This window comes from Saimiri boliviensis, chromosome 3, assembly GCF_048565385.1.
Source record: "Saimiri boliviensis isolate mSaiBol1 chromosome 3, mSaiBol1.pri, whole genome shotgun sequence".
NCBI classification, from domain to species: domain Eukaryota; kingdom Metazoa; phylum Chordata; class Mammalia; order Primates; family Cebidae; genus Saimiri; species Saimiri boliviensis.
This window is the reverse complement of record NC_133451.1, coordinates 64,708,658-64,723,584: the sequence shown is the minus strand read 5'-3', so window position 1 is coordinate 64,723,584 and position 14,927 is coordinate 64,708,658. Positions and strand designations below refer to the sequence as shown.

The 14,927-nt window shown below is 41.5% G+C and overlaps 1 protein-coding gene across 1 annotated transcript in view; it reads right to left on the bottom strand.

Annotated features, from left to right (window-relative positions):
* The window catches only part of DCK (deoxycytidine kinase), a 31,247-nt gene extending 17,709 nt beyond the window's left edge, over positions 1–13,538 (bottom strand). Inside the window, exons 1-2 of the mRNA XM_003931954.3 lie at positions 13,204–13,538; positions 8,204–8,319 (exon numbers count right to left, since the gene is read on the bottom strand). Of these exons, the coding sequence (XP_003932003.1) occupies positions 8,204–8,319; positions 13,204–13,294 (207 nt within the window). The 5' untranslated portion in view covers positions 13,295–13,538. The remainder of the gene's footprint in view (positions 1–8,203; positions 8,320–13,203) is intronic.
* Positions 13,539–14,927: the final 1,389 nt, after the last annotated feature.

Sequence of the window (14,927 nt, the reverse complement as noted above, 5' to 3'; positions counted from 1 at the left end):
ATGATGTTGTATATCTTGACCTGGATAATAGTTACAAAGATGTCAAATGTAAAACTGTTCTTTAAACTGTACATGAGCTTTCACGTTAAGTTTTCTACATATATATCATAGGTCAAAAAATGTTTTAAAAAAGAAGCAATAAGGCTAGGCATGGTGGCTCACACCAGTAATCCCAGCGCTTTGGGAGGTCAGGAGTTCAAGACTAGTCTGACCAACATGGTGAAACTTCATCTCTACTAAAAATACAAAAATTATCTGTGCATGGTGGCATGTGCCTGTAATCCCAGCTACTCAGGAGGCTGAGGCAGGAGAATCACTTCAACCTCGGAGCGGAGGTTGCAGTGAGCCAAGATCACCACACTGCACTACAGCCTGGGCGACAGAGCAAGACTCCATCAAAAAAAAAAAAAAAAAAAGCAAATAAAAAAATTTACCTGCTTTAAAATTCTACTGTAGACTAACCCTGCCTTTCCCCAAAATTCACCTATAAAACATCAATTTCTTTTCTTTTCTTTTATATATATATATAAAATTGCACTTTAGGTTCTGGGGTACATGTGCAGAACATGCAGGATTGTTGCATAAATACTACATGGCAATGTGGTTTGCAGCCTCCATCCCCCTATCAACTATATCTGGCATTTCTCCCCATGTTATCCCTCCCCAACCTCCCTACCCACTGCTGTCCCTCTCTTATTCCCTTCCAACAGATTCCAGCATGTGATGCTCCCCTCCCTGTGTCCATGTATTCTCACTATTCAATGCCCACCTGAGTGAGAACACGTGGTATTTGATTTTCTGTTCTTGTGTCTGTTTGCTGAGAATGATGGTTTCCAGGTTCATCCATGTCCCTACAAATGACACAAACTAATGCTTTTCATGGCTGCATAGTATTCCATGGTGTATATGTGCCACATTTTCCTTGTCCAGTCTATCATCGATGGACATTTGGGTTGGTTTCAGGTTTTTGCTATTGTAAACAGTGCCACAATGAACATTCGTGTGCATGTGTCTTTATAGTAGAATGATTTATAATCCTTTGGATATATACCCAGTAATGGGATTGCTGGATCAAATGGAACCTCTATTTCTAGGTCCTTGAGGAATCACCACACTGTCTTCCACAGTGGTGGAACCAATTTACACTCCCATCAACAGTGTAAAAGTGTTCCTATTTCTCCACATCCTCTCCAGCATCTGTTGTCTCCAGACGTTTTAATGACAGCCATTTTAACTGGCATGAGATGGTATCTCAATGTGGTTTTGCTTTGCATTTCTCTAATGACCAGTGATGATGAGCATTTTTTCCTATGTTTCTTGGCCTCATAAACGTCTTCTATTGAAAAGTGTCTGTTTATGTCCTTCGCCCACTTTTGAATGGGTTTGTTTTTCTCTTGTAAATCTATTTTAGTTCTTTGTAGATTCTGGATATTAGCCCTTTGTCAGATAGGTAGATTGCAAAATTTTTTTCCCATTCTGTTGGTTGCCAGTTCACTCCAATGATTGTTTCTTTTGTTGTACAGAAGCTCTGGAGTTTAATTAGATCCCATTTGCCTATTTTGGCTTTTGTTGCCAATGCTTTTGGTGTTTTAGTCATGAAGTCCTTGCCTACACCTATGTCCTGAATGGTTTTGCCCGGGTTTTCTTCTAGGGTTTTTATGGTGTTAGGCCTTATGTTTAAGTCTTTAATCCATCTGGAATTAATTTTAGTGTAAGGTGTCAAAAAGGGGTCCAGTTTCAGTTTTCTGCACACGGCTAGCCAGTTTTCCCAACACCATTTATTAAACAGAGAATCCTTTCCCCATTGCTTGTTTTTGTGAGGTTTGTCAGAGATCAGATGGTTGTAGATGTGTGGCGTTGCCTCAGAGACCTCTGTTCTCCTCCAGTGGTCTATATCTCTGTTTTGGTATCAGTATCATACTGTTTTGATTACTGTAGCCTTGTAGTATAGTTTGAAGTCAGGTAGTGTGATGACTCCGGCTTTGTTCTTTTTGCTTAGAATTGTCTTGGCCATGCAGGCTGAATCTATAATTTACTGAATCTATAAATTACTTTGGGCAGTATGGCCATTTTCACAATATTGATTCTTCCTAACCATGAGAATTGAATGTTTTTCCTTTTGCTTGTGTCCTCTCTTATTTCATAAAACATCAATTTCTTAAGAAAATGGGGTCTATATGGGAAGAAAGCCCCTTTAAGATTTAGTCCTGTGTTTCGTAAGGATTGGGGTATACTGAATTAGGCCCTAGGTCTAAAGTTGGTTATGCCTGGCAAATAGGTGTATGAAAAAATATTTATGGTTATTCAAAACCATGTATCCTCCAAGTCAATGGAATATCTGGCTAGTGATTCCTCTTTGCATATGTGATTTATATTCTAAATATTCAACTGTTATTACCAGAATTCCTTATACCAACAGAAAAGATAAATGACAAAAGATAAATAATAAAAGGCTTGAAACGTAAAATTCAGTTATTGAATAGTCCTTTTGGTTTTTCTTGTTTGCTTGTTTTTAAACAAAATGTGAAGAGACACTGAAGGAATTTAACTTGCTATTAGAGTGTCTAAAACTGTAATTATTTAATTTTTTTAAAACTTTTAGATTCCTGGGCAAGACGGCTAAATAAGAACAGCTCCTGTCTGCAGTTCCCAGCAAGAACAATGCAGAAGACGGGTGATTTCTGCATTTCCAACTGAGGTACCTGGCTCTTCTCACTGGGACTGGTTAGACAGTGGTACAGCCCACAGAGGGTGAACAGAAGCAGAGTGGAGCGTTGTCTCACCTGGGAAGTGCAAGGGGTGCGGGAACTCCCTCCCCTAGCCAAGGGAAGTGGTAAGAAATTGTGCCTATCTCATATACGGACACACATTGGTTCAAAATAAAGGGATGGAGGAAGCAGGATAGAAAGCAAAAAAAAGCAGGGAGTTACAATCATAGTCTCTGATAAAACAGACTTTAAACCGGGCCGGGCGCAGTGGCTCAAGCCTGTAATCCCAGCACTTTGGGAGGCCGAGGCGGGTGGATCACAAGGTCAAGAGATCGAGACCATCCTGGTCAACATGGTGAAACCCCGTCTCTACTAAAAATACAAAAAATTAGCTGGACATGGTGGCACATGCCTGTAATCCCAGCTACTCAGGAGGCTGAGGCAGGAGAATTGCCTGAACCCAGGAGGCGGAGGTTGTGGTGAACCAAGATCGCACCATTGCACTCCAGCCTGGGTAACAAGAGCGAAACTCCGTCTTAAAAATAAAAAACAAAAAACAGACTTTAAACCAACAAAGATCAAAAAAGACAAAGAAGGACATAATATAATGGTAGCAGGATCAATGCAACAAGAAGAATGAATTATCCTAAATATATATGCACCCAATATAGGAGCACCCAGATTCATAAAGCAAGTTCTCAGAGACCTACAAAGAGACAGAGACTCCCACACAGTAACAGTAGGAGACTTTAACACCCTATTATCAATATTAGTCAGATCAACCGGACAGAAAATTAACAAAGACATTTAGGACTTGAACTCAGCTCTGGACCAAGAAGACCTAATAGACATCTATAGAATTCTCCACCCCAAATCAATAGAATATACACTCTTCTCAGCAACACATAGCACTTATTCTAAAACTGACCACATAATTGGAAGTAAAATACTCCTCAACAAATGCAAAAGAACGGAAATTGCAAGTCTCTCAGATTACAGTGCAATCAAATTAGAACTCAGGATTAAGAAACTCACTCAAAACCACGCAACTACATGGAAACTGAACAACCTGCTCTCGAATCACTACTGGGTAAGTATCAAAATTAAGGCAGAAATAAAAAAAGTTCTTTGAAACCAATGAGAACAAAGACAGAACTTACCACAATCTCTGGGGAATAGCTAAAGCAGTTTTTAGAGGGAAATTTACAGCATTAAATGCCCACAGGAGAAAGCGGGAAAGATCTAAAATCGATATCCTAACATCACATTAAAAGAACTAGAAAAGCAAGAGCAAACAAATTCAAAAGCTAGCAGAAGACAAAAAAATAAGTAAGATCAGAGCAGAACTGAAGGAGATAAAGACATGAAAAACTCTTTTAAAAATCAGTGAATCCAGGAGCTGGTTTTTTGAAAAGATTAACAAAATGGATAGACCGCTAGCCAGAATAATAAAGAAGGGAGAATCAAACAGACACAAGAAAAAATGATTAAGGATCACCACTGAGCCAACAGATACACAAACTACCATCAAAGAATACCATAAATACCTCATGCAAATAAACTAGAAAATCTAGATGAAATGGATAAATTAATTCCTGGACACATATACCCTCCCAAGACTAAACCAGAAAGAAGTTGAATCCCTGAATAGATCAAAAACAAGTTCTGAAATTGAGGCAGTAATTAATAGCCTAACAACCAAAAAAAGCCCAGGACCAGAAGGATTCACAGCTGAATTCTACCAGAGGTACAAAGAGAAGCTGCTACCACTCCTTCTGAAACTATTCCAAACAATAGAAAAAAAGGAAATCCTCCCAAACTCATTTTATAAGGCCAGCATCATCCTGCTACCAAAACCTAGCAGACACAACTAAAAAAGAAAATTTCAGGCCAGTATCTCTGATGAATATCGATGTGAAAATCCTAAATAAAATACTGGCAAACCGAATCCAGCAGCACATGAAAAAGCTTATCCACCATGATCAAGTGGGCTTCATCCCTGGGATGCAAAACTGGCTCAATATACGCAAATCAATAAACCTAATCCGTCACATTAACAGAACCAATAACAAAAACCACATGATTATCTCAATAGAGGCAGAAAAAGGCCTTCAATAAAATTTAACACCCCTTCATGCTAAAAACATTCAGTAATCTAGGTATTGATGGAACGTATCTCAAAATAGTAAGAGCTATTCATGAAAAACCTACAGCCAATATCATACTGAATGGGCAAAAGCTGGAAGCATTCCCTTTGAAAACTGGCACAAGACAAGGATGCCCTCTCTCACCACTCCTATTCAACATAGTATTAGAAGTTCTGACCCGGGCAATCAGGCAGGGGAAAGAAATAAAGGATATTCAAATAGGAGGAGACGATGTCAAATCATCCCTATTTGCAGATAACATGTTCATATATTTAGAAAACTCATCGTCTCAGTCCAAAAGCTCCTTGCGCCGAAAAGCAACTTCTGTAAAGTCTCAGGATACAAAATCAATGTGGAAAAATCACAAGCATTCCTATACACCAAAAACAGACAAACAGAGAGCCAAATCATGAGTGAACTCCCATTCACAATTGCTACAAAGAGAATAAAATACCTAGGAATATAACTTCCAAGCAATGTGAAGGACCTCTTCAAGAACTACAAACCACTGCTCGAGGAAATAAGAGAGGACAAAAACAGACAGAAAAACATTCCATGCTCATGGAAAGGAAGAATCAATACCATAAAAATGACCATACTGCCCAAAGTAATTTATAGATTCAATGCTATTCCCATCAAACTACCGACTTTCTTCACAGAATTAGAAAAAATTACGTTAAATTTCATGTGGAAGCAAAATAGAGTCTGTATAGCCAAGACAATCCTAAGCAAAAAGAACAAAGCTGGAGGCATCACACTACCTGACTTCAAACTATACTACAAGCCTATGGTAACCAAAACAGCATGGTACTGGTACCTAAACAGATATATAGACCAATGGAACAGAGTAGAAGCCTCAGAAATAACACCACACATCTACAAGCATCTGATCTTTGACAAACCTGACAAAAACAAGCAATGGGGAAAGAATTCCCTATGTAATAAATGCTGTTGGGAAAATTGACTAGCCATATGCAGAAAACTGAAACTCCTTACACCTTATACAAAAATTAACTCAAGATAGATTAAAGATTTAAATGTAAGACCTAAAACCATAAAAATTCTAGAAGAAAACCTAGGCAATACCATTTAGGACATGGGCATGGGCAAAGACCTCATGACTAAAACTCCAAAAGCAATGGCAACAAAAGCCAAAATTGACAGATGGGATCTAATTAAACTAAAGAGTTCTGCATGGCAAAAGAAACTATCATCAGAGTGAACAGGCAACTTATAGAATGGGAGAAAATTTCTGCAATCTATCCATCTGACAAAGGGCTAATACCTAGAATATACAAGGAATTTAAACAACTTTACAAGAAAAAAACAACTCCATCAAAAAGTAGCCAAAAGATATGAACAGTCACTTTGCAAAATAAGATATTTATGTGGCCAACAAACATATGAGAAAAACTCATCATCACTGGTCATTAGAGAAATGCAAATCAAAACCGCAATTAGCTATCATCTCATGCCAGTTAGAATGGTGATCATTAAAAAGTCAGGAAACAGCAGGTGCTGGAGAGGATATGGGGAAATAGGAGAGCTTTTACACTGTTGGTGGGAGTGTAAATTAGTTCAACCGTTAAGACTGTGTGATGATTCCTCAAGGATCTAAAACTAGAAATACCATTTGACCCAGCAATCCCATTATTGGGTATCTACCCAAAGGATTATAAATCATTCTACTATAAAGACATATGCAGACGGGCGCAGACGGGCCAGGCGCGGTGGCTCAAGCCTGTAATCCCAGCACTTTGGGAGGCCGAGGTGGGTGGATCACGAGGTCAAGAGATTGATACCATCCTGGTCAACATAGTGAAACCTCGTCTCTACTAAAAATACAAAAAATTAGCTGGGCATGGTGGCACGTGCCTGTAATCCAGCTACACAGGAGGCTGAGGCAGGAGAATTGCCTGAACCCAGGAGGTGGAGGTTGCGGTGAGCCGAGATTGCACCATTGCACTCCAGCCTGGGTAAGAAGAGCGAAACTCCGTCTCAAAAGAAAAAAAAAATGATTAAAAAAAAAAAGACATATGCACACATATGTTTATTGCAGCACTGCTCACAATAGCAAAGACCTGGAACCAACCCAAATGCCCATCAAAGATAGACTAGATAAAGAAAATGTGACACATATACACCATCAAATATTATGCTGCTATAAAAAATGAGTTCATGTCCTTTGCAGGGACATGTATGAAGCTGGAAACCGTCATTCTCAGCAAACTAACACAGGAACAGAAAACCAAACACTGCATGTTCTCACTCATAAGCGGGAGTTGAACAATGAGAATATATGGGCACAAGTAGGGAAACATCACACACTAGGGCCTGTCCAGGGGTGGAAAGCAAGGGGAGGGATAGCATTAGGAGGAACACCTAACAAAGATGATGGGTTGATGGGTGCAGCAAACCACCATGGCATGTGTATAGCTATGTAACAAACCTGCATGTGCTGCATATGTATCCCAAAATTTAAAGTATAATTTAAAAAAAGAAATTTTTATGAAAAAAAAATTATACTTAAAGTGCATAAATCTTGAATGCTAACTCAAAAAATTTTGTTTTCTTTCATTTTTTCTTTGGAGACAGTCTCATTGTACCACCCAGGGTGGGAGCACAGTGGCACCATCTCAGTTCACTGCAACCTCCATCGCCTGAGTTCAAGCAATTCTCCCCTGTCAGCCTTACGAGTAGGTGGGATTCAGGTGCCCACCACCATGTGCAGCTAATTTTTGTATTTGTATTAGAGACGAGGTTTCACAATGTTGGCAAAGCTGGTCTTGAACTCCTGACCTTGAGTGATCTGCCTGCCTCAGCCTCCCAAAGTGCTGGGATTATAAGCATGAGCCACCACCCCCAGTCTCAATGAATGTTTATACATACAGCTCCCCACAGTATCTTCAAGAATTGATTCCAGGATCCACACAGATACCAACATCCACAGATGCTCAAGTACTTTATGTAAAATGGTGTAGTAACTGCATATAACCTATGCACATCCTCCCCAAGAGTATAAATCATCTCTAGATTGCTTATAATACTTAATTCAATGTAAATGCTATATAAACAGTAACCTGTATTATCTTTTATTTTTGTATTATTGTTTATTATTTTCTAAATATTTTCTATTCATGGTTGGCTGAATCCCCAGATCAAAAACCCATGGATATGGAGAGCCAACTGTATATTCATCCATGTAACTACCACCTAGATGAAGATATAGACCTAAAGCTAGATTCGAAAGTTTTATTGAAAAAGAAGAAAAAAAAAGCCGAGAGATTAAGTACTACTGCTCCTCTAAACCAAAAGGATTTTTATCTACTTAAAATTTTATTTTCATACCTCAAATTCATCTTGAGTACTATGGACACTGCACCATCTAGCAACAGGTTCAGGAACCACTTCCCAATCTTCACACACTTTTTTCAGGATATTTACAAATGTTGACTTCCCTGCCGCTGTTGTAAGAACGATAAAATGAGGAAGAAAAGTTGTTTGTCAGGAAAAAAAGACGTGAAATAATCATCAGCTTTTGCAAGATTTACAATAGCAAGCAACACAAAAAATCCAAAACATTCCATTTTCTAAATCTTATATTTCTTTAAATGAAAATTAAAAGGCTCCCTGACCAATTTTATTAAGCACATTTGTTTGTTATTATGTTCACTTTAAAAATACATTATATTTAATAGTAGGGACAGTCTTGATCTAGAAGCAATATTCCTAATGGCCACCACACCCTTTATATCTGAAGTCACCAAATGTGGTTACATTAGACATCTCTGGTTAGTATAATGTTTTCTATCTTTCCACACACACACAAATACGCACACACAGATGAACATATAAATAACTTCAACATACTTACAAGCAAAGCTTCCTCTTCCTTATAAATTAGATCTACAGAGAGTAAAAAGAACTTACCTTTGACTTGCAGAACTATATTTAAATCTAGGACATTAGGGCAATAGAAAGGAAGAAAAAACTAGAAGAACTTTAAAGAATCACACACAGAGGAAAAAAAAGGGTGGGAGGCAGTAAATTAAAAGGTGACACAGGGAGACAGTTTTGAAGAAAAACACAGTCAATTGTCTCCAGAATAGAGGAGAAAAACTTTTAAGGATAAACTGGATGACTATTAGATTTAGTCATGGGAAAAACACTGGCCACCAAAATTTAGTATGGAGAGTGTAAGCTTAGGGACTTTAAGACACTTAGAAGAATGTTAAGTGGAAGTGGCAGCATATAGTTCACATTCACTGAACTAGATGGAAGAGGGAAAGGGAACATGATGTTCAGAAAGAGCACCCAAGGAACACATTTAAAAATTAGGCATCCACTCGAGTCTGAAAGCACTTAGGGCTAGAGCATTCAACTTTCTTCTGACACTGCCTATAAGAAGAAAAAGTTCATGAGGTCATACTTTAAGAGTAATAACGGTTACATTTAGTTCAAGCAGAGTAGTAACAGCTGGAGTTCCCAATTAGACTAGCATCTACTTCCTTAATTTTTGGGGGGAAAGTGGGAGCTAGAAAATAAGCTAATTGTAAACGGAGACTGCGCAGGGGGCCTGAGCGAGAGTCGCGGCAAGGGTGCTGGCACAGAGGAACACGGGTCGCACACGGGTCGTAGCAGGTCCCACACTCCAGCCTCTCGCGTCCAGGGTTTGCTGTCTGTTTTTCCTGTACTGAGGTGCCCATGATCAAGTCATCCAAGGAGGAAAAAATCTGTTCCGCGTGAGCCCAGGCCGCCCCGGATACGCAATGGCTGAGGAGCGAACTCTCAGTGTGGCTGAGGTTGGGTTTCAGACCAAGATACTGGATTCTCCTAGTTAAGATAAAGAGCTTTGGGTGCCTGACAGTGAAAATGGCGTAATCTGCGTTAAGAATTAACAGCTTGAAGGCATGACAGATAAAGAACACACATGGACTTGTGGCACATGGAAATGTGTGCACAGAAAAAGGAAATCTATAATTCTTTAAAAGTAGGAAGGCATTCTTCCTCGCCAAAATGGGTACATTCTGTTCAGTTATCAAATTTGAAAATCTCCAAGAATTAGAGACTGTTTCACTGGGGGCCCATCATAGCCCTTGATGTTATAGCAATATGTTGTACAATGGCCATGATTGACTCTGTGTTGTGGTATTGGCCCCTACATACAACCGGAGGAAGTCTGAATTTCAACATGTTGATAAATTGGACTGTCATGATTCTTTATAATTACTTCAATGCCATGTATGTCGGTCCGGGCTTCGTCCCTCTGGGGTGGAAACTGGAAATTTCTCAGGATACCATGGATCTCCAGTATTGTAAAGTCTGCCAACCATACCAGGCACTACATTCACATCACTGCAGAAAGTCTAACAGCTGTGTGATGAAGATGGACCATCATTGTCCTTGGATCAAAAACTGTTACCAAAATCATGCTTCGTTCACACTGTTTCTCCTTTTAGCACCACTGGGTTGTATCCATGCTGCTTTCATGTTTGTGATGACTATGTACACACAGCTTTATAATCATATAAGCATTTATAGCTTATTTAGATCTGGCAAATAAGGTGAAGGGGATATGAACAAAAGTGCAAGACCAATAATAAACAGCAACTAACAAAGTCCCAGTGTCAGGGAGATGAAAAATGGCAAGGAACATGTTCCATCTAAACACCAATGTTGTCATACAGAAATGCAGGCCCAGTGTTAACAGATCTTCAGATTTTTCAAAAGCAGCCAAGAATCTAGATGTTTATGGGAAATCTCAAAAAGTTTTCAAGTTAGCAACGGATTTGATTTGTTGTCCCTGTAATGCTGAAACATATCAAGCCCCAGAGGGCGAGAAGAAAAATAGATAGCACAAATTAATAATTTGTGCATTTATAGCTTATTTAGATCTGGCAAATAAGGTGAAGGGGACATGAACAAAACACTGTGTCTAAAGAAAACACTCTGTAGCCCAGGCTATAGTGCAGTGGCACAACCACAGCTCACGGCAGCCTCATTATAGGTCTCAAGATATCCCCCACTTCGGCCTCCTGAGTAGCTAGGACTAAAGGTGAATGCTACAACATCAGGCCTTTTCTTTTTTTTTTTCTGTCACCAGGCTGGAGTGCAGTGGTGCCATCTCGGCTCACTGCAACTTCTCCATCCCAGACTCAAGCAATCCTCCCACATTAGCGTCAACCTCCTGAGTAGCTGGAACTACATGTGTGATCCACCGTGCCTGGTCTAATTTTTTTTTTTTTATTTTTCTTACAGAACAGTTCTCACTATGTTGCCACACTGGTCTCAAACTCCTGGCCTCAAGTAATCCTCCCACCTCAGCCTCCCACAGCACTGTAATTATAAACTTGAGCCACGGGGCACTAAAATTTTTTTTCAACCTGTACAGGCCAATATTGTGCAACTGCAGGCTATCAGTTTGCAATTCCTTTCAGTGTAGGTAATGGGGAAATCAGTGAATAAGTTTAAGCAAGGGATAACGCAAAAACATCTGCATACAAAAAGACTGCTCCAGAAGTAGTTAAGAGAAACTGGAGATGGGATGATATATTAGGAAATTATTTCAGGTGCTGAGAAGATTAAAGATGCTTTGGGGAAAGCAGATTTCTAAATATGATGTTATCTGACTGGATTTGAGAGAGGGAAAGAGGATGAATGTACTGTGGTATTGCTCTGAGGAGATATTCATTGAAATTCCCTTTTTTGTTTGGTTTTTGTGTTTTTAACACAGTCTTGCTTTGTCCCCCAGGCTGGAGTGCAGTATTGTGATCATGGCTCACTGTGGCCTTGACCTCTGGGCTCAAGCAATCCTCCTGCCTCAGGCTCTCCAGTAGCTGGGACCACAGGCACACACCAGCACATGAAGCAACTTTTTAATTTTTTTTTTAATGAGGGCTCACTATGTTACCCAGGCTGGTCTCGAGCTCCAGGACTCAAGCCATCCTCTTGCCTAAGCCTCCCAAAATCCTGGGATTACAAGTATGAGTCACCATGCCCCGTCTCAAATTTATCTTTCAGATGGCTTTGTTCAGCTACTTTCTCCTGCCTTTATATATGTTCTTCTTTATCCAGTAAGCAGCTGTGAAGGAGTCCATACTAGTAAACATGCACCCTCAAATAACTTACATTGCTAAGTATATTATATGGTCTTTCTAGTAGTGCCTTAATTCTGGAACAATGAAATAAGAAAGTCTTCTTTGAGAATGCATTTTTTTTTTCTATTCATTTGAATGCTTAAAGCATCTGCTTCCCTAGCTTTTCTCAAGAAAGTACAGTGCTTTGAATGTGGTAAGAATTTTTAAACATTTGCTGTATGCATGAGTGACCAGCACCCAACCTGGAGCTAAACAATTTTTTTTTAAATCTATCAAAACAGGAAGTTTCAGGAGTAGGTTTCCTGTGGTTGGAAATACAAAAGAATTGAAAGTTGCTGTGCATCTTGCAAAATGGCAGGCGTGGCCTAATCTGGCCCCAATCTGAGTCAACAGGAATGTCAGTGGTCTTTGAATCATAATCCAATGTTTACTTGGTTGTGGAGTAAGGGGGAGGAACTCCATGCTATTAAGATCATTAAAGGCCTCTTTCCTGGTACTCGAATGTTTATATGTTTCGTTAATAATATAGCTGAAAAACTGTAAACAACCCAGAGGTCCACAACTAGAAAATGGATAAACAATGGTATATCTATGCAATGGAATACTACTCAGCAATAAAAAGAAACAAACCATAGACACAAGTAACATGAACGAACTTCCAAAGCATTATGCTAAATGAAAGACGCCAGGCACAAAAGGCGATATAATCTGATTCCACTTAGATGGCATTCTGGAAAAGGCAACACTTGCAGGGATAGAAAACAAATCAGTGGTTGCCAGGGAATAGGAAGGGGGTAGAGGGCTGACTACAAAGGAGCAAGCAGGAACTTTCCGAGGTAATGGAAATGTTCTGTATCTCGATCGTGGTGATAGTTAAAGGCACAACGTTTGTCAAACCTCACAGAATAGCACACCTAAAAATGGTGAATTTAATGTCAGTTACGCCTCCAGATATCTGATACCCTTTCCCCGCTTCCCTTTGCGACTTCCCAACAAAGCGGGTGCAGAAGCTCAAAGCGCGCCTCACAGACTGCAGGCCCGGCGCCCGGTCTGAACTCTGTGACCGCAGCCACCCCGCGGCGCCGGAGGCAAGGGGAGGATGCTGCGGGTGGGAAAGGAAGCCGAGGCCGCGTCCACAGGGCCAGGCTGGAGGGAAAGCCCTCACCAAGGCGCTGCAGAGAAGGGAAGGGGAGCTGCAGCCCCTGCCGCGACGCCCCAGCCTTTGGTCTCACATTTCCGGAAGCTCCTTACCGATGTTCCCTTCGATGGAGATTTTCTTGATGCGGGTCCCCTCCGCGCTGGCTGAGAGAGATGGGCAGCGTCTCTTCGGCGGGGAGGCCATTCCTAGTCTTGTGTCGGCCTGCAGCGCGTCGGGCAGAGAGACCAGGGAGGCAGCCACAGATGCACGCGCTGGAGCTCGCGGCGCCGCAGAGACAGATCCTGACCTGCCCGGTCCTCTAGTGAGCTCACCGACCCGCCGGCGGGTGTAGAGGTTTGACTTTGGCGCGCGCAGGCAGCTGATTGTGGGGGCGGGCCTGTGGCGTGGCCCCGCCCTTCCCAACCCAGAGACCCCGCGCCGGCCGGTCGGCCCTCGCCCGCCTCCAACGCGCGCCCCCGTGTGCGCGCTCCGCGGGCCAGGTCACGTGGAGGCCGGGGCGGGGCTGCGCGTGAGGCGGTGCAACTCTACGGCTGCCTCCTGGCGCCGGGGCGGGGCGCGGAAGAGGTTCGGGAGTTGGGTAGGGAGGAAGGGTGGACGCCAGAGGCCTGAGGGCGTTACCCGCAGTGGGCCGTGCCAGACTTTGGAAAACTCGCGTTTCCAGTGGGCCTGTTGGAGATGAACATCGCATCTGGACAGAACTGGATGGACTTAAAGCTTTGAACTCATCAGAGGAGGGACAGTGTGTGATAGGAAAATCAAATAGATTTACCCTGGCTTCTCAGCCTAGAAGACAAACATCAGGCAAGTGCTGTCCTGGGGAAACGCACTGTCCACTTACTATGAGCCCGGCTGTCTTCCATGTGCTTTTCATTAATTAAGTCTAGTGCCAGAGATACTGTCATTAGCCCATTTACCTACGGTGGGAATACAGGCACTGAGAGGCTGCTTGTTCCATGTGTCAGTAAGTGAAACTGGGATGGGAATTTAGGTAGTCAGATGCCTCCCACGGGAACCCTTTCCAGATCTCCCAACCCCTTTCCATTTGATTTGGATGCACGACCATGCTGTGTAGAAGTTAGCACGTTGGGTAGGTAGGTTTCTGTTCAGCTGTTAATTGACTTAGCCTGCCCAACACCTGGCACAAAGGTAACAAAATGAACTGTGTGCCTAATTTTTGAATACCTACTTCTGTGCCTTGTACTCTGCCAGAAGACTCATCTAGTTGGGACAAATGCAATGTAGGATTGGTTTGTCCCAGCTAGATGAGTGCATTTTTAGTCAGGGTAAAGACCTAATGAGGCAGGAGAATAGGGAATTAGGGTAACCAAAGGTTAAGGCATAAGCAAAAGAATAGCAGATGCAGCCAGTTCTAGGCAAGACTAGGCAGCATACAGGCCACACCTTCACTCCGGTGATTTTACAAGGCATAAGTTTCAACATCAACCTCTGATTGGCCTGGGCCATGTCCATTTCAGCCTCTGATTGGTCGCAGGCCAATCCTTCATAGGGTGTAACCAATTAGAGGACTGTAAAGGTCCTAGAGGTTTACCAAATTCTTTTAGCCTAGTAACCCTTAAGAACGTTGCAATTGGGACTCGAGGCACTTGCTTGCTTCAATAAATTTCTTTTGTTACTCCGTTCTTTCGTTGCTTTGTCTTTCATTGCTTCCTTCTTTTTGTTCAGTTCTTCATTCAACACTCCAAGAACCCAGACAACTCAGGAGTTGAGACTTCCCATCCAGTAACACTAATAAACTGGACATTACCCACTCTGGAAGTTATCTTGTCCAAACTGTCTACAGAAACCAAAGGCCTTT